General features: G+C 37.5%; 1 protein-coding gene across 3 annotated transcripts in view; it reads right to left on the bottom strand.

Moving 5' to 3' along the window:
• ZNF217 (zinc finger protein 217) overlaps positions 1 to 20,461 on the bottom strand; it is an 87,346-nt gene that overhangs the window by 7,939 nt on the left and 58,946 nt on the right. For all 3 annotated transcript variants that reach the window (XM_089513804.1, XM_089513805.1, XM_089513803.1), the window contains exons 2-4: positions 13,215 to 14,975; positions 9,931 to 10,056; positions 6,891 to 8,423 (exon numbers count right to left, since the gene is read on the bottom strand). In XM_089513804.1, coding sequence (XP_089369930.1) covers positions 6,891 to 8,423; positions 9,931 to 10,056; positions 13,215 to 14,613 — 3,058 coding nt within the window. In that variant the 5' untranslated portion in view covers positions 14,614 to 14,975. The remainder of the gene's footprint in view (positions 1 to 6,890; positions 8,424 to 9,930; positions 10,057 to 13,214; positions 14,976 to 20,461) is intronic.

Genomic DNA, 20,461 nt, shown 5'->3' with positions numbered 1-20,461 from the left:
GATCGAAGGCCTTCTCAAAATCAATAAATAATAAAGCTAAATGTTTATCACAGCGTTTCTCATGCAGTTCAATTATATTCAGCATGTGTCTAATATTGTATTTCAATTGTCGACCCGGTAGGAATCCTACCTGGTCACTATTTATATAATCCAACAAAATAAGTTTTAATCTTTTTGCTAGGACAGACGCAAAAATTTTGTAATCAGCGTTAAGTAACGCTATGGGGCGAAAATTTTTAGGTTCCAGCGCATCTTCTTCCAGTTTGGGAATCAAGACCGTGTTTGATTCCCGCCAAGAATTTGGTAGATTTCCCTTCTTAATATTATTCATAACAGAAACCAACAGATTCATCAATTCGTCCGAAAAGATTTTACAGTATTCTACGGGAAAGCCGTCTGGGCCCGCGGCTTTTCCCGATTTACTTTCCAAAATAGCGCTATGAATTTCCTGGGAAGTGAACTCCTTATTGAGCAAATCTGCTTGTTGGGGTGTGATCATACGGATAAGTTTCCTATCTAAATATTTGTCAATTACTTCTTCAGACATCTTATCACGTTTAAATAAATTAGTATAATATTTAATAAAGGCAGTCTCAATCTCCTTCTGTTTGTTGATAATTGTACCATTATATTTTAATTTCAAAATTAACTTTTTTCTTTGCTCACTCCTCAATTTATATGCCAGAAATTTACCAGGCTTATTAGCCGAAAAGAAAAATTTCTGTCTGCTAAATTTAAGTGTTTTACTTAACTGTTCCGTCAAAACCAATGAAATCTGTCTTTGTATAATTTTCCAATCATCCATTAATTTCTTATTTCCACTATCTCCTAATAGTTCTCGGTCCTTAACCTTTAGTTGAGCATATAAATCCTTTAAAATCTTATTCTTAGTCTTTTTCTTTTCGGCAGCTTTCTTGATGAAAAATCCTCTTAATACAGCCTTAGAGGCATCCCACACCGTTTCCAAAGGTACATCCCCCTTTAAATTTTCCTTGAAATAATTCTTAAGGGCTAATTTAGCTTCACATCTTATCTTCTCATCATTCAACAGGGATTCATTAAGCTTCCAATTGTATTTACTATATCCTATTTTCAAATCCAAAGTAACTAATTTGTGGTCCGATGTAAAATTAGGAAGTATATCCGCATCTAGAACATTTATACACAAATTCGATGAGACCAAGCACATATCCAATCTTGCCCAAGAGTTATGTACCGGGGGGAAAAACGAGAAATCTTTTACATTTGGGTTTTTCAATCTCCATATATCAATTAAAGAACAAAAGTCTACCAAATCAAAAAAGCTTTTAGGGAGCCTCCCTTGTTTAGGTTTAATTGGGCGAGGAGATGATCTGTCTATTAATGGTGACCATACTCCATTCCAATCCCCCATCAGAATTGCAGCATCAAAAGAAATGTTTTTGATCTTATTCAAAAGTTTCTTATAAAAACACTCATTATTTATGGGGGCATATATCCCCAGGATTACGACATTTTGAGCCATCAGATTTACTGTAACCCCAACGTAGTGACCTTCCCTGTCATTCAATACCTCTACAGATTCTAAACTATTATTTATATATAACACCACGCCCCTTTTACATTTATCAACAGCAGAAACATAATGCTGCCCTAGCTTGAAGTTCTTTAGATATTGAATATCTTTTTCTTTCACATGGGTCTCCTGTAGACACAAGATATCATATTTTAAGCTTGATAAGTAATGGAACACTCTTTTCCGCTTAATATTCCTATTAATACCTTTTACGTTCCATGAGGCACATTTAAGTTTCTGTAACATTGGAAGTCACAGAGTCTAATCTGTCCCTTACTGCTAATGAAACTGGACCCAAAGCTTCCCCAAACAGTTCTTCTTCTGTGGGTGGATTATCATCAAGATCTGATTTATTATCCTCTTCTTCTAGCGGATTCTTCTCATCATCCTCAGTTCCATTTTTCCCCTCTTCCATGGACAGTGTGTCTTTGCTCCCCAACTCGTGGGATTGCATGGTTATCAATTTACAGTCCGCGGCTGAGATATCAGCACCAGCTTGATCTAATATTTTCTTGCGCCTTGGAAAACGGAGATTATAGTCTCGCACTGTATCATTAGTAGTTCCACCGTCTGCAGGGGCTTTCATCAAGCCCTGGTCAGGATCTTTCCTCTGGGATCTGAACAAGGAATACATTATTGTCCTCGCCTCTTCCACCGATCTAATTTCATATCTCCTTTTTTTGAACCAAAAGGAAAGACCTTCAGGCAACAACCAGCGATATGATATATTAATTTTTCTAAGATGGCTCGCTAGAAAAGAATATTCTTTATGAAGCCTCAAAATTTTAGAAGGCACATCTTTGTAAACTTGAAGAGCCTGGTTATCAATAAATAGCGAAGATTCATTATGCAGTTTTAATAACAAATCCCTTGAGTATTTCCTCAAAAAAACAATAACAATGTCCCTTGGGACTTTCTTCTGCTTCGCTATTAATGAGTTCAATCTAAATATACGATCTATCCCTGCTTCAAAGAGCTGGGCATCGCAATTCATATATTCTGCCAATTTTGGGACAAAAGACTTCATCAAATCCTCCCCATCAACCTCCATCAAGCCTCTGATTTTAATGGACTTTTCTCTCGCCTTACATTCCCATTTCAGTCCTTCCTCTAGTTGGGACTTTTGTATAACACCTATTTCCGCAATTTTCTCCTCCTGGGACTTATATTTTTCTTCCACAGAGTCCAGTTTATTTTTAATTTTTGTCAATTCCATTACGGATTTATCCATTGATTTCCTCATTTCCCTCAAGTCCGTTCTCAGCTCCGATCTGATCTCTGACTTAAATGATGCCATATCGGCTGATAAGTTGGAGACTTTATCGCCCAAATCCAGTATAGATTTCTTCAATTCCTCCAACATAGTTAGAATGCTCAGATGAGATTCTCCAATAGATAAAGATTGTTCTATAGACGGTCTTCTATTTTGTAATGCCGCTGGGGGTTTCCCCGCGACGTTCTTCTTTTTGAGATCCATATAGATGTAACAATCAGGTTACCTTGCTTCCCCACAAGATAACAAGGGAGAGGGAGGGGGGAAAAAGCACACAAAAGAGCCCCAGCAAAAAACAGAGCTAAGCTTATTGAGTCCAGCTGGAGGTTTTTTGTTGTTGTTTTTTCCTAAGCAATCAAGCTACGCCAGCTGTTAATCAAGCCGAGCAGCCTCCTGGTGAGACACAGCTGTGTCTCCCGTTACTCATTTCGTTACTTCACACGGAAAGAAAAAATATCAAAAATATCTGCCTTATCAGGCAGCCAACACATAAAGAGGTAAACTCAATGCTTGACTGGTCCACGATTAATCCACTATAATGTCCAGCATACAGTCCCTTGGATTTATATAAGTTCATCCATAAAAGTTAAAGATCAGAACACCTTTAACGTTTCGTGTGCATAACTCACAGTTCTTCTAGGCAGCAAGAAGGTATATTCCGTATTAATAGTTCAGTACTCAAACTTCCTCCCCTCTTTACCGGAAAGCAGTTTTTCCAGATCTTCAGATCTTCTTTTATCTTCTTTAAAAAGTTGCAGGCGTTTCTTCGCGCACTCGGCGCAGCATAGACGCGGCCGCGGCTACTCTTTTACCGGGGTTACGGGAGAGGAGCAAAGATGGGCTATCTGCTCTCGGTCCCCTTGGAACCCAACAGGGTAGATTAGAGTGCCATCCGACTTTCCTATACCCAGGAAAGATTCGGCTGAAAGAGGACGGCCCCAACACCGCGTCTAGCGGACCGCTCCTTTGAGAGCTACCTCAAAGGACGTCCTGACGATCCGCCATTGCAACCGGAAGTCGGAATTGGACAATTAATCAACAGATTGGTTGAATTCGGTAGATTCTCTGGATTTAAAATAAATATCATAACAAAGAATATTACAAAGGCAGAAAAAGAAGAAAAGAGATCAGGCTATAAAATTATGAAGAAAGTGAAGTATCTTGGAATTTGGATTACAAAAAGGAATCCTGATCTTTTTGAAAACAATTATGGAAGACGATAAAAACATGGAAAATTGGACTAAACTACATCTAATGCTACTAGGAAGAATTGTGGCAATAAAAATGACAGTACTTCCAAAGATAAATTTCTTGTTTCAGAATATCCTGATCATAACTAATGAAAATCCATTTAATGAATGACAAAGAGATCTTTAAAAAAATCATATGGGCAGGTCGCAAACCAAGAATTAAATGGAAGACCTGAACAGATAAAGTTGAAAATGGTGATTGTTAACATCCCTAATTTAAGACTGTATTACTATGCAAGTGCATTGATGTGGGTGTCAGACTGGATCTAATTGGAAAAGGAAAGAGTACTAACATTAGAGGGATTCGATAACCGATATGGGTGGCACATGTACCTTTGGTAAATACGGTAAAGCAAAAGTCCACAAAGATTTTGAAAATCATTTTAAAAGGAAGCCATTACTAATAAATTGGATCAAATTAAAAAAGAAATTCCATAGAAGAATTCCTGGCTGGTTATCACTGCAAGAGGCATTCCAAGGAAGGTGGAAACAGTTACACAAATGTTTGAAATATGATGACATATTAAAGAGATCAGAGGAATCAGATTACTATAAAACCAATCAAAGAATTAGGAAGGATAGACTACAAATTGTATTGGTTCTAATATTTTACAACTAAAATAAAGATTCAAGATGGATATCAACCTGGAAGGATTCGAAATACAAAATGAACTAGATAAAATCATATTTAGACAAGAGGAGGAAAAAATAAAAGATTCTATAATTTACTTCTAGAGAGTTGGAAATTGAACAATGATCGAATGGGTGAAAGGTACTGGAAACAAAATCGAATTGGAAAATTGGAAGAAAGCAAGGAGAAAGACCCAAAAATTCAGCTATGCACAGGACCTAAAAGAAAATTTCTTAAAAATCACACAACGTTGGTATCTCACACTACAAACAATTTCAAAGATATAGAAAACTCAACTAGATAAATGTTGGGAGATGTAAAAAAGCAAAAGGTACTTGGATCCATTATGTGGTGGAGATGTGAAGAAATCAAGAAATGTTGGGGGAAAATACACATGACAATAAGCACTATATATAAAGTTAACTTTAAGATTACACCAGAACTGTACTTGCTTAATAAGACAAACAATTTGCCAGAAAAGATTGAGAAGGAACACTGGAGAGAAATACTCTACATGGTAACCTCAGCTAGAATATTACGGGCAAAATATTGAAAATCAGAAAAAACACCAGTGATTGATGAATGGTTATTGAAACTTACTGACATGTGTGAAATGGATAAACTAACAGCAAGATTAAACAATAAAAAGTTAAATATTATTGAAAAAGAATAGAACCCCATTCTAGAATTATGCAAAGGGAAATGGGAAACTTAGACAAATAAGAATATAAGGAGGAAATAATCATAAAGCTGAGCTTTATGGATTTTAAACTGTTGAGACTGTGAAATGACAGTAAAATCAGAAGTTGAGACTACTGAGCTAAATAAATGTTATACAGTTGGCCCTTCTTATACACGGATTTTTTATACACGGATTCAAGCATACACGGTTTGAAAATGTTCCAAAAAAGTATAAATTTACCTTGATTTTCCATTTATAAGGGACACCATTTTGCTGTGTCATTATATTTAATGGGACTTGAGCATACACGGATTTTGTTATAAACGGGGGATCTTGGAACCAAACCCCAGCGTATAACAAGGGTCCACTGTATAAAGCCAGATGAAGCAGAATTTTAGGAAGTAGTTAAAGGTGTCACTTTCTTTTCACATTTATGGCAAACTTTCTGTTACGTATAATGAAATGAAAATATGCAAAGCAGTCAAACTGAAATCTGTATAGGTAGGCTTTATTAACAATAAAAAATATTTTTTAAAAAGGAAAATGTTCTAGGTAAAGGTAGGAGCAGCCTTAAGCAACCAAGATTTCTGATATGACTGTGACAGCACAAGTATGTTTACCACAAAGAAAAGGTGGAGGAAAAGACATGAGGGCTTGCTCTAATCTAGGTTTCACAGGAAATTCAACTCTTTAAATTTTAAAAAACCAACCATAACAAACAGAAACAGTGCTAATGCCAACATAGGTCTCTTTCATACTACACAAGTATAGCACTCTGATACCACTTTAACTGCCATGGCTCCATCCTATGAAATTCTGGGATTGTAGTTTCATGAAATATCTAGCACTTTCTACCACAGAGCTCCAGTGCCTCTCCAGTCTACTAATATCAGGATTTCATATGGTGCAGCTAAGGCATTTAAAGTGGTATTATAATTGGGTAGTTTGAAAGAGAAGATATCTGTTACCTCCAAGTTGCCAGAAAGGAGGGTGAGGAGACCATATGGCTGATTTTGAATGTTCAATCAAAAATTGCAGCCTCCAACCCCCCCCCCTCAAAAAAACCCCTCCTCTCCTAGTCAACTAGTAATATGACCTCCCTCCACATCCTCTTTGTTCAGCTGCATGCATCAGCCTACATGTGAACATATTGCTCTTTCAAATCCCTGTGCTATCAAAAAATGTGTATCCCAAACAAAATAAAATATATCTATCTGCACTGAGGGGGAAAAACTTGTACCATTCTAATCTAGGGCAGGATTAAATGATATCAGAACAACAGCATGGCAATTCAGGGGACATCTTAAAAACAATTTAAGATGGCTTTTAGCTTTTAACAATAAAATTCTATTCTATTCTAAAAAACAATGAGAATTTTTCTATTGGAATGTCTACTGAAAATCTAGTTCTCTCCTATGGACAATGTAGTAGTATAACACACTGTAATTCATCAACCTAAAATCATTGTTTTGTCTCCCACTGCCGAAACCCACACATACCTTCTTTTGAAGAGCTTGGGATCTGGCTGCTGCTTGATCCACTGGAACTGTAAAGTGGCCCAGGACCAAAGGTTTCATATGGCTTTAGAATAGTCACTGGATTTATAGCATCTACTTCAGAGCTCCTGAACCCTTGTTTGGCTGGCAGAAAAGGAGTGGCAGGTTTGGTGTGTGAACATTCTTCAGGTAGCAGACGTTCATATCTGCCTGCAATAGGTAATCTGACAGCATCGTTCCCTCTCCGACAGAGAGTAGAGTCAATCTGTTCCAAAGCCAAGAGATTAGGCCTCATTATTTTGGGAGTCTGTCCATCAAATTCCAAGTTTACATTCCCAGCAGGTCTGTTACAGGGAAATTCTATTCCTCGGTTGCTTGTCCAAGCAGCTTCATTCAACGGAGTCTCAAAAGAGCCACTGATGTTGCTACTCACAACACCTAACTGAGAAGCCAAAAATCTTGCTTTAGCATCCAACCTTTTTCCTCTATCTTGTACTGAAGTAGTACTAGGAGTAAGATGCATTTCATGCTGTTGTCTGGAGCTATTCGTGTGACCTCCAAACATCTGTGGTTTGCATGATTTCAAGTTATTTGGTGCTGTGCTGCTGGAATTTAGCCCTGTAAGAATGGGTGCTTTGCTCTGTAAAACAAGACACTGTTTAACCTTTTCCACATGTGGGGTTTTTGAATGAATAAACTGAGAAGCCTTAGTTTTCCCAGAGTTCAGAGGCAGTGGCGCCACATCCTTGCCCAAAAGACATGGTGGACATCCAGTACGCCTGCCTTTAAAAATGGTCCTATTTCTGAAACTATTTTTATTAATAGCATTGGGGTTACTGGGTGATTTATGCATCAGTCGTCGGTGCATTATCAGAACCTCTGGATATAATGTCCGGTAAGTACAAAAGGGGCAGGTACTGGTTGCTAAGGAGCCTCGGGAAACAGAGGTTACTAGAGCATCCTGAGAAGAGCCTGTAGATAAATTTAAGGGTTTTTCCTGTACTATCAGGATACTTTTTGAGTTTTCGGTGATATCACTTAGAAAATTCATATTTACTTTGCCATTTAAAGCACTGGTATTAAGCACACTTTCTGATGATACAGAATTTCTTTTCTCAGTCCTAATAACAATATTGCTTGTCTGAAGTTCCATTGCATTTTTTTCCAACTTTATGTTTTCAGGTGAGGGAACTGTTGCACTTGCATTTGAACCATCACTGTCTGTACCTTTGTTTGCATCCTGAGTTATACTTTTCGGTGCATTTTGAATGGAGGAGAGAGTTTCTTTTTGCATTTTTACTGGTGGGCCTTCTTTGGCATTTTCTAGGAGCCTTTTCAGATTTTTGGCTTCTGGACCACGCCTGTTGCCTGGCATGATACCCATCTCCTGAGAAGATAACAAGCTTTTACTATCACTTCTCACTTCTGCTACAGCGTCTGTATGTTTATCCTTGTGATGCCTCTCCAAGTGATACCGCAAAGATGTTTTCTGGGCTGCTGCATATTCACAAAATTCACATTTGTATGGTTTTTCACCTGAAAGATTTATGAACCAGATATGAGAAATACATTGTACTTCAATAAGATTATAAAATTATCTTTATGCTCTTCTTCCTAACTTCTACTAAACTTAACAGGCAGATCAGAATTCTGCCAAAAGTTGGAACTGACTTTGTTAACTCTGTCTGTCAGCTTTGATGCAGAAATATTTCACTGTATGGCCCGGGGAGCTGGAGGAGGCAAGTACAAACACATAACACAGAGGAAGAAGTGGCAGACACTTAAAACAGCCTTCTGGAATAGGCAAAACACATGTCTGGTACTTTCTGACCACAATTCATTACAGCAAGCGATAACTGCTGTTCAGCCATAAAAGTGGGGTACAAGCTTGGAGCTATTTGCTTCAGGAAAAGTGGTAAAATGCTACCATCAGAACTGGTATGCAATAGCCCCTAGACTCCCAAATGTTCCCCTTTTAATTCTGAACATTAGTTCCAAACAGTCTTTAAAAGACCAGAACAGCACCCCAAAAGATGGTGTTTTAAAAAGCAATCACCAGAACCCATTAACGTCCTGTTCTCACAGGAGATTATCAGATAGGGAAAAGGGTGTCCTTGTTCCGTCCTTTTCCTGTCCTTATCGCATGATCACGGTAAGACTTTCAGATGAAGTTCTGCTCATTCTGTCAGTGTCCCATCAGTGAAATGCTATTGTCCGCGATTGCACAAAACTTTCAGACGACATCGAGCTTATTCTGTTAGTGTCCCATCAGTGAAGTGTAATTCTCCTGTCATTTTGTATTAACGCATGTTTTTGTTAATACAAAATGACAGGGCAATTCATTGACAGGACACCGACTGAATGAGCATGACATGTGACTGTATTTCATGCAATTGTGATAAAGATGGGATAAGGATGGGGGAGCGACCCGCTTCGCTCCTGTCCCCGTCCCATCATGGTCTGATAACCTCCTCAGCAACCAAGCTGGCTGTGTTACAAGTGTCCTACACCCATGTAAGTACACACAGGATGACACCTCTCTTATTAGTCATTATTAATCACTCAAATTTCTAAGAACCTTTCCAGATTCTGAAGTACTCACACATGAACCTGAATATCTATAGGTTAAAATTAGCATTCCTCTTAATCAACCTATCTATCTGGAGGTCTCAGCTATTAAGGAGAGGGAACCTCAGCTTGCAATGAATTATTTTCTGGAAGTATCAATACCAAACCTAGACTTACTCATACCATAATTAACTTCTTCTGTTTATCCTATGTTTTTAATTGATGTTTAAATACTTTCTATTTTGAAAGGTTTTTTGTATTTTAAAATGGCAATTATATATTTTTACTGATATCTTTGTACGTATTTTAATTTGTTTTTTCAAAAATATATTTTAAGCTGCCTTGAGCCCCAGTATCAGGGAAGGGACAGGAAATAAATTAATGGATGACTGGATGATAATAATAGTGATGATGATGGTGGTGGTGCCCTCTTTTTCATACCCAAGCTTCAGCTAAAGCACCCACTTTTCCTTACCTGTGTGAGTTCTGAGATGAATATTGAGGTAATAGTTTGAACGGAAATACTTTCCGCAATAGCTGCATTCTCTTGAAGCACCAAGGTTTTTAACTTTTGCCCTTTCCATGCCATCTTCATTTTTATCTTTAGATTTTTTGGGAGGAAAAGAACAAAGAGAGACAAAAAAAATTCATTATAAAGCTTCCAGTAAGTTTTGCAAAAATAAGAACAACTGCACATAAATACAATCATGCCCAAGGATGGGGGTATGCTGGAAAAGCCATCCTCTGAGAATAATATGATGTGAGAGAGATCACCCAACTGTGGACTACTTTCCATCTCTGCAGTGTCATCAGTGGTGTCATTTTGGCACCACATAAAAACCTGGCTTTCTCCAAAACATTCAGGGCCTTACTAATTTCAGCCAAATCTGCAATGTGCATGGTTTTAAATTGCCTTAAATTGTGTCTACCCATTTTAAATTGATAAGTTAAACAAGTCAAATTGTTTAATATGCTTTTAATAGTCTGTTTAAATTAGAAGCTGCTACACACAAATACACCACTGTTTAACAGCAAAATGGTTAATTTTGGTACACAGTTTCTTTACAAAATTAACCCCTAAGGTATTATTATTATCATTATTATTCTTCTTTATTTATATAGTACTGTAGATTTGCACAGCGCTGTACATAAAAACAATAAATATAAAAGAGTAAACCTGCCTATGGTACAGCTTGCAAACAGAACTTGGGGTTATTTCAACAGAGATGCAATTGATGAATACATTCCACAAAGTGGCTTAATTTTTGAAGACTCCTTTCACCAATTTCCATGGTACAGATTTGGAGGAGTTACTAGTCTACAAGTACCATTCTATGCTATCTGTCCAATTCTGAAAAGCAGATAATACAAGAAACATACAAAGAGGAGTGTTAAATGGGATGGTATATGTGGATATACTAAGTTAGGCCTGTTACAGACTGCCAAAATAAAGCTGCTTCGGGTCTCTTTGGAGGCATGCTATTTAAATGATGCATGCATCCTAAGAATCCGGAAGCTGCACCAAAGCTGCACTCATGCTTAGAAATGGAGTGTGGCTTTGGCTTAGGACCCATGCATCATTTAAATAGCATACCTCCAAAGAGACCTGAAGCAGCTTTATTTTGGCAGTCTGTAATAGGCCTTAGTTGGACTATCATTCTCAATGGAAACTATGGTCCAAAACACACTGCTCTGTAGAAATAATCCAGTTTGAGACCTCTTTAACTGACCTGGCTGAATGCTAGGGAATTCTGAGAACTATAGTCCTGTGAGACATTTAGCCTTCTCTTGTCAGAGAGCTCTGGTGCCACATAAACTAGAATTCCCAGGATTCCCGAGCACTAAGCCAGGGCAGTTAAAGCTGTCTCAAACTGGATTATTTCTGCAATGTGTTTTGGACCTATGACAACAAAACCACTACCAAAACAAGATTCAAAATAAGCATGTATGAGCTACAAAAATGAAATGAGTCACTAAATAATCTGAAACAAGCCAACTGAACCATCTTTCTAAAGTGGACAGCATGGACTACCATAATAACAATAACAATATCTCCAGACCAACTATTTTTGTTCAAAACAAAAAGATCTGTTTACATACTGTAACCTGTAAGTGGGGGATGCCTTCATATTTCATATCAATATGTAACTCCTTCAGTTTAGGGAACAGAATAATATATATTTTTCCAAGTGTTGTATTGGACTAAAAAAATTCATCCCACCAAAGTGGATTTCTATATAATGAGATGCTGAGCACTTAAAGAGAAAACCTTTACCTTCTTCTGATGTACTTTTCATCTCAAAAGATATTCATTAGTCATCTTTATCAAATTAGACAAAAACTTTGAAAAAACAAAAGATGTTGTTTTCATCCTGACTCTTACAAGCAATTCCCACACTTTACCACTAGAGAGCAGCAACCATAATATTATGCTCAAGGATAGTTACTTAAATTGTTAACAACTGCATTTGCAAGGCATCTAATTTTGGTTAACTGGAGTGACTGCAGAACAAAAAAAGTTTTGAATTCAGGGGGGAAAGTGGTTAGAAAACTGAACTAGTCAGAATATAAAAAGGAGGCTCTGGACTTGACCATCTAGGCTCAGAATACTGCTAAATATGATTCTATATAAAAGTGGGCATGCTCCAAACCAGCACCATTTTTCCTTCTCTGAGAACTTGGAGAGCCATACATTTATCACAACAACCACCATTTGGGGATGACCAGAAGTGGTGTCACACTACTACTACTCACCTTTGGGTATTTTGAAGTTTGTTGCCTCCCCCCCACCCCTTGCATTGTAACATGGAATCTGCTCCACATGCTTTTTCCACCAAAAAATATTTGTACCATTTGTTTTGTGGGGTGCTGGAGTTGAGGGGGAGCCCTCAGTTTCTCCAAATTTTGACACCTGCCCTATTATGAGTTAATACTGGCGCCTATCGTGTTTATAACTCAATGTCAACTGCCAAAAAAATTAAAATAAGTATATCCAGTTGAGAAACAACTGTGATAATAAAACAGGGAAAAATAAATTCAACATCAAGAAAACACCTATTGCTCTATCACACCATCACAGGTCTGTGCATTGCTGAAAAGGATGAGATGCAATCTTGTCCATGCTGTATGTTGCTTGTGTACTAAGGATTGTGAAAGTATCCTTTGCAGATACAAGGAAGAAATTATGCCATGACTTCAGCATGAAATTGTGAGATCATGCCCTTAGGAAGAAGGGTGTCAATATTCTAACAGCAAAACCTCTCCTTGATAATAACTTTTATTTTAAAAGCTGCATTATGATTATGTTTGCTAAGTATCACTGAGCTAGGAAAATCACTTTAGACTCCAGCTTCCACATTTTACCAGCAAGTACAGTTAAAACAGAAAGTCTTTAAAGAACAGACTGGGGGTGCTGTACAGTTTTAAACTTTACTGCTTTTAAATGCTTCTATCTTTTTTAACCGTAGTTTATTCTTTTAAAAATTTATCTATTTTAATATTATAATAGTTTGGGTCTATTTAATCCTCAGTTCTGTATGTTTTCATTGTACTATTCTTTTAAATTGTAAATTGTTCTGAGTCCCAATTTTGGGAGAAAGGACGATATTATTATTATTATATAATGTAATTAAAAATTATTATTATCATTATTAGAATAAGTAGCTCAAAAAAGTATTCTTTCCAACTATGCTAAAGAAGGAAAACAAGTGAACTAAAAGAAACTCAATAGTTTTGTACATATTTCATAGCTCATCTTACCTAAAGCCTCTGAACCATCCTCGGATCCATCTTCAGAGACTCCCTCCACTTGTTCACCTGCTCCATTCTCATCCAGAGTCACGCTGTCTGGAATATTTGCTCTTGCCTGCTTTCCTTCAACAGAACTGGATTCTAGGCTATTCTTTCGGTCTCTCTTGTGTACTCTTGAGTGAAGGACTAGCTGGTGGTATGTTCGAAAGGCTTTGCCACACTCTGAACAATGTGTGGGCTTATCTTTGTTCTGGGACAATTTAGAGTCTATCTCCATAGAAGGCACTTCACGGCAGGGATATTTGAATTTGTCTTGTGGCACACTACCAATCCCTGTATAATTTCCACTTCTGCTTGCCTTGGTCTTTCCTGTGCTTTCAGTCTGAGTCACTTTGCTTGCTTTCCAAATTTCCCCAAGCTCTTCCTTATCAGAAGATGAGTCATCATTGTCTGTACTTCCCTCTTGCCCTGGTTCTTTTATTTGTCCATGGCCAACAGCAATTTTACCTTTGGTAGCCAGTTGCCATGCCTGGTATGTACTAAATGGATCTAATTCTGCTATCCATTTCACAGGCTTTTCTTGTTTGTTGCTGCCAGGAGGCAAACATGGTTTTAAGTTTAGAAACTGCAAAAACTCTTCCCTGGGTGATTTATTTCCTTTGCCACGTTCATTGTTTTGGGTGCCATCAGCACTGGCTACTGAATCTTTGGTATGTACTTTACTGTGCTCAATTAAACTTTCCTTATTCTGAAATAGGAAGCCACAAACCATGCAGATTTTGTAAGGTGATGTAATGCTCTCTGTTATTTGATCCTGCACCACTTCATTTATTGTTATGGGGCTCTCAGATCCTTGGGGGGTCTTGCTTCTAGATCCAGGCTTACCAGTGTGTGTTCTCATATGATTTTTGAGGAACCAAGGCTCCTTAAATCTCCTTCCACACACACTGCACCAGTAAGTAAAAGAGTCCTTATGTTTCCTTATGTGAGCCTCAACATCAAAACCTGCGTCAAATGTTTGTCCACAAACCACACAGCTGCAATCTTGGCTATCCTTTTCACTGATATTTGAGGATGGCAAATCCACCTTCACTTGTCCTTTATCAACATGGCTTAAATATTCTGCTTCTACACGCAGAACAGCTGGTTCACAAAGTGTTGGCCTGTGCTGTGTTAAGACATGCTTACCAAGATCTTCTGGATGTTTGAAAGTCTGATCACAAAACATGCAATCTAAAGGCATACACCCTTCTCCTTGCATTAAGAACTTGTCTTGCAAGTTCTTGTATGAGATTGTGTTAGCCCCTTTTATTGGCATAGTGGCATCATTGTTTTCCATACGTGAACCAACAGTACTGGCTATTCCATCTGGCCCATCCATATATGCTAAGAGAGGTTGAGTAGGCATATTTCCTTTGTTGATATCAACATGAATGGCAGAGGGAGGCCTTTTATGGTGGAAATAAGGCCACTTCAATGGTTTTCCACTTGTTTGCTTGCAAACGTTTGACAGCAGACTGCTCCTCCAATAGAAGTTTGTTGAATGTTTTTGCTCATCTGTAAAGGCAGCTAAGCACACACAACACAAACTATTTATAAAAACATTCCCATGGAAAGTGTAGAATTCTTTGTGCTCCCTTCCAGTTCTTTCCAGTTGATTTAACTTGTATTCAAAGAAACTATTCTATGTATATCCCCACTTGTAATAATTCAAGTCTTCTTGATGCTGAAGAAATAGGAAAATGGTTTAAGTAGCACCATCACCACCACCTATGGGATAAAACACAGATAAACATTAACCAAAGAAACAAAATGGAAGCAAAAACAAGTTTTAAAACAGGCACGTTCTACTAAAGCAGTCTATTAAATGCTTTCTTTTGAAAGCCTTCAAATATTCCAATTAAGTCAGATGATTAACTTTACAGTTCTTCCTTATCTTCATAATAATCAACATTATTCTTTCTGGATTTCGAATAAGTTTTTTTTTAATAGTTTGCATGAGAAGTTAAAAACAAGTCCCCAAATAACCCATGGTTAGAACAAGTGAATACAGCTAGTGAACTTACATCTTACTAAATATTTATCTTTAAAATGATGCAACTATCAAAGGAAGTTACTAATCTCTTCAAGGAAACTGCCTTAAGGGACTTACTGTAACCTTCAGATTATCGTCTAACACTCATATGGAGGAAACTGTCTCAGTGAAAGAAGTGTAATTATCAGGCTTATCCACTTGTAGAATCCTATAATTTTCATTCTGAACAAAAACACAGTCATGTGAAGCAGAGTTCCACTGTTTTGAAGATACTATACTATTGCCATACTTCCAAACCACAATTAGATTTGTGTTCTGCAAGCTTTCACTTCACAAGAATAACTGAATGTTTGGTGTAGTTTTATTCTTAGCATGTACTTATTGATGGGACTGATCTGGCAACCACTTTGAATCCAAACCCCTATCACAATAGCCAGTCATCTGATGAGTTTTTAGTTTCTACACTTTAGATTATGGATTACATCAGCAATAGGGAATTCAGATAGGAAATTAAGCCATAGTCAGTCCCAAAACATGAATGTGCCATCCATTATAGGTATTAACCTCTTTTAAAACATACTTATAAGCAAGAAGATTCTAAGTCCTCCTTTTATAGGTTCATCAGAACTATTAATCTACATTTCAGGGCAGTTACTCCAATACAGAAAGTAAAAGGTTATTAACAAGGGGTTGTCAGGTTGCAAGACTACAGTTTGCCATAATAAAAACAGAGGTTGAAAAATTTATAAAATGACTGGTTAAAAAACTTGCTTATTAGATTATCAAACTGTTAGATTCTTCCCCTAACATGGCTGAATTCCGTAAATTTTCAGCTCTGCACTGAACTTAATCCTATACATTAACAAATGAGTGAGAATTTAAGGGGCATGCTGACTCTCTCTCTCTCTCTCTCTCTCTCTCTCTCTCTCTCTCGGTCACACTCAGGAAAACAATAAACCCTTAGCAGAAATGGTTAGGATTGGAGGAACTGCGTCACAGGCTTTATGCCGTCTGTTGCTTTGTGGCTAAAAAGCAAGAAAATGGTTTTCAGAATAGGCCCTTTGGGGCTGAAGAAAGGTCCTTCTCCCTACCTACTGATCCATATGGAAATTATCATAATTTTTCTGGATATTGAGAAGGGAGATGGGTTGTGAGTCTTTCCAATTCTCTTCTAATCTAAATTAATTCATTTTCTTGTTTTGTATACATTGGATCCTTGGTATCTGCTGGAGTTTGATTGCAGGAGCTCCATGGATACTAAAATACGTGAATGATCAAATCCCATTACAGTGGGACATTGGTATCAGCTGGGGTTTGGTTCCAGTACTCCCCATGGATAGTAAAATCCGTAAATGCTCAAGTCCCATTAAATACAATAGCATAGTAAAATGGTGTCCCTTATATAAAATACCAAAATCAAAGTTTGCTTTTTGGAATTTATGTATTTTAAAAAATATTTTCAAGCCATAGATGCTTGAATCTGTGGATTAAAAAAGCACAGATATGGAGGGATGACTGTATATACTTGATATACTCAGTGAATGAAAAATCTCTGAACATGGAGGGCCGACTGTATTATTTGGGTTGAGCTGAAAGTATATAGTATATCTGATAGATGTTTGCACAAATATGGAAAAAGCTTTCTTCACCACCACCTCCAAACACATTTCCTCTACTCTTAGCCTTCACCCCTCCCATTTCCATTCCACTCTGATTTTTATCATCACCTTCTTTAGAGGTTTATACACTCGGAAGGGTTTGGTAAGGCTGGAGTTAAATCCATGTCCTCCCATCCCACCATTTTTTAAAAAAATGATTGTTCTAAGTGAGGGTTAATCAGGTAAGTGGGATAGAATTACTGCATCTATTTCTAATAAACCTGTTTTCCAAGATTATTCAGTAGAGAAACCCTTTCCTTTGCACATTTTTGTCAGTCTAATTTTTTAGAGCTTAGAGCTGAATAGAGTTCAGAACAGGGATTCCCACTGACTGAACTGGGGGTCCCCATCAGCTGTTTGTGAAACATGTAACCCACCCCTGGTCTTTACTTCTATAGTGAATGTGGCAAGGCAGAGCAGAGGAAGTGATTCAAACATGCAGAAAAATGTTCTGCATATGCTCAGAGTCATTCAAAAAATTACAGGTTAAGATTTTTCCACCTTTGACTGATCTCTGTTGCCAGCTTATTGCTGCTAGACTCTTAATGGATCTGTGTCCTCTTGTTGAAATAAACACATAATTTATAATTTAACTTTAAAAATGCTTATTAACAACTTTCAGCAAACAAAGCATTTGCAGGCTGGGTGAAGAGAAATGAAGGTCAGAGAAAACTTAATCGCCCAGGTTGTAAGATGAAATCTCAAGTTTGACTCTCATCATGCCCAAGCAACAATCATACTGTGGGGTTTGGAGTCCACCTAGAAGAAAATCCAAGTTCAGTGGACATGATTTTAAAGTGACAAAAAGAGCACTACTGGAGATATGTGCCCCTAGGTTTCCATGCTATTATCTGTAAATCACATAGTCTGGTCACTCAACTTTTGTAGCACTGTCCTAGCTATTATAATACACCTGCATACACATGCCAACACATATATGCCTGGACTGTGGAATTTACTAGTATTTATACTAAGTTCAGACTTTTGTTCGCATGCTGTAGAGGAGGAGGTGAAAACCAGCATTTCTAATGTCTAATTAATTTCACCCAATACAGATCATCTGCAGCACATGGGAAGGTTTTCTTTTACAGTATATAGCACATTCACTAGTTTACTGTTTTGTTTTTCTCAGATTCTGTTCTTAACCATTCTTGCAACACTTTGCCACAAGGTACTAGCATATAACAAGGTGGCTTAATAAGCAATGAAGTTGCACTGTTTCAGTAATTGCCTATAAGGAAGACTGTGTTCACTTCCATTTCAAAAGGCCTAATTCTGTTTATTTCAGGAACATTGTTTACAGGTAGTAAACAGTCTACTTATCAGATTAACAGCAGGGACTGCTGAGAACTAGTGTGCGAAAATAGTGAATGTACCAGCTTTTGGTGGAGAAGAACTAGGTACAAACTCATTTGCACCTAATTTAATCAAAATTATGCAACTTGAGTGGTGCATCATTACTTCTTAGCCTTGAATCTTATGTTGTAGTTGTTAAAAAGAAGCTGGCTTAAACAACCAGAGGAGACAATACATCTGAATGGTTAACCAAGGCAGCAGATCACAGAATCCTCAATTCCTTACATGTCCCATTCCCTTCTGGAGTACATTTTGCTTCTGATCCTCACATCTACACCAGTATCAACCAGCGCTACCACTGAACCCAGGTTCTGAACCCTGGGAGAAATATTAGCCTGATAGTCTTTGGCTCAGGGCCATCTAGTAAGGTTCATAGCCAAGTGTGGATTCAAACCTGTGTCTCTCTAGTCCTAATCTGACATTTCATGTGTACCACACCACACTGTCTCTATTGTTTACATCACCAGATTTAAGCAATCAGTTATCATTATGTCTCTCAAATATTATGTGCCTGCTAGTTTTTTTAGATTTCAGTTTTCTTTGCTTTCAGTCCCAATCACAATGCAGTAGGAATATACATGTTTCTGTTAAGAAATGTGCACAGCATTTGTGTATCTAGAATGACCTCAAAAAATATACAAGGCCACTACACACGTTTTGAATTCCAGTCTGCCAAAGATTGTATGTGTAAAAGTCAGAACAGAATTTCAATGTTCGCTTCATCTGAAGACACAAGTCTTCTAAGGCCTTTTAGAAAATATACATCAGATTTTCCAACTGGGATGAATATTAAGTTCAGAAGCATTGCCATTTATGACAAAGAGGACAGCATAACAACTTATAGCCCATTAAAATACAAATGCCTCTTCCAACATCAGCACATGTATATATGCTGCATTAGTTGTTCAGACTGAGCCCGTTTCATTTTAACACAGAGCAGATGACAACCAACCTAAAGGGGAAAGATATGAAGACTGAAACAACCAGACAGCAGCCCCAGACTCTCTCCCACACTTTCCAGACAGGAAGCTTTTAGGAGCAAGAACAGGGCTTTTTATGTGAAAATGACACCCAAGTACATCACTATTGAAAATTGAGGCTGGACAATAAATCAACACAAGAATTTTCTAACTTTAGGATTCTGTGCTCAAGCAGATGTAGTGACATTCTCACATATTAAAAAAAGTTGAATAAATATAGGCTGGTAATGGAATAACTAGAAACAAAACATATCTTCCAGCAGTGTAAGACTTCTATGCCCCCCCCCCTTTTTTAAAGTGCAGCCAGCTACTCCAAATTCTGAGGTCTTGTGACATGAGAGGCAACAATATCTATGGCCTGACCCCAATCTCTGTAGCCATTTGTTTTCTGAAATTTCAAGTAAGCATTGCTCATATACTTTGAAGAGTTCTTTATAGTCATAATGGAAGGAAAGCTATACTGTGCTTATACAGTGAAAGCAGAGATTAAAATCAAAGAAGTCATCAGCACCATTACTTTATTTATTCTTGATGAAAGTGTGATGTACAAATTGCTCTAGGTCAGGGGTGAGGAACATATCAACCTCCAGAGTTGTTAGAGACTGACTCTCATCACAGCGCTAATGGAAATTACAGGCTAAACTCTGGAGGACCACTCACTTCCCATCCCTGCTCTAGGTATAGACAGATTAAAAGCTAATGTGGTAAGTATAATCTGGTTTCAGACCCCAACATCAACCCATGAAATCTAGATTGGGAATAGAGAAAAGAGCAAGAATGTTCTAGTTTATTTTCTGAACAAATTCTAGATTTTTCATAGACTCAGAGCTGAAATAACCCCATACTATAAATTCAAGCTTCAGATCATTCTACACTACTTTACCGGTTCAACTTGACTGGATTTTAATGTTTAATCCACTCATGCCGAGGTTTTTTTAAACTACCCAGATATAATGATACAATGAAGAAAATAAGTTCAGTTTTATGTTAGGATCCTGAACCAGGAGATTCAAATTACAGGTAATGAGATTCCCAAAAATAGTTAAAGAAAGAAAGAAAGAAAGAAGAAAAGAAAAGAAATTACTTGTTAAGAATTATTTGTCTCCCTTGGTAGGTGATGGATTCTTCATTGCTGGAGGTTTTCTAACAGCGCATCCATGCCATATGCGGCTTTCAGCTTACACTGAAAGTCACGTGACAGTCAATGGTGCATACGCGAGCCCCATT

Source organism: Sceloporus occidentalis, unplaced genomic scaffold, assembly GCF_023333645.1.
Source record: "Sceloporus occidentalis isolate IW3139 unplaced genomic scaffold, rSceOcc1.0.p SCAF_3, whole genome shotgun sequence".
Lineage (NCBI taxonomy): Eukaryota > Metazoa > Chordata > Lepidosauria > Squamata > Phrynosomatidae > Sceloporus > Sceloporus occidentalis.
This window is presented reverse-complemented; position numbering and strand designations above follow the sequence as displayed.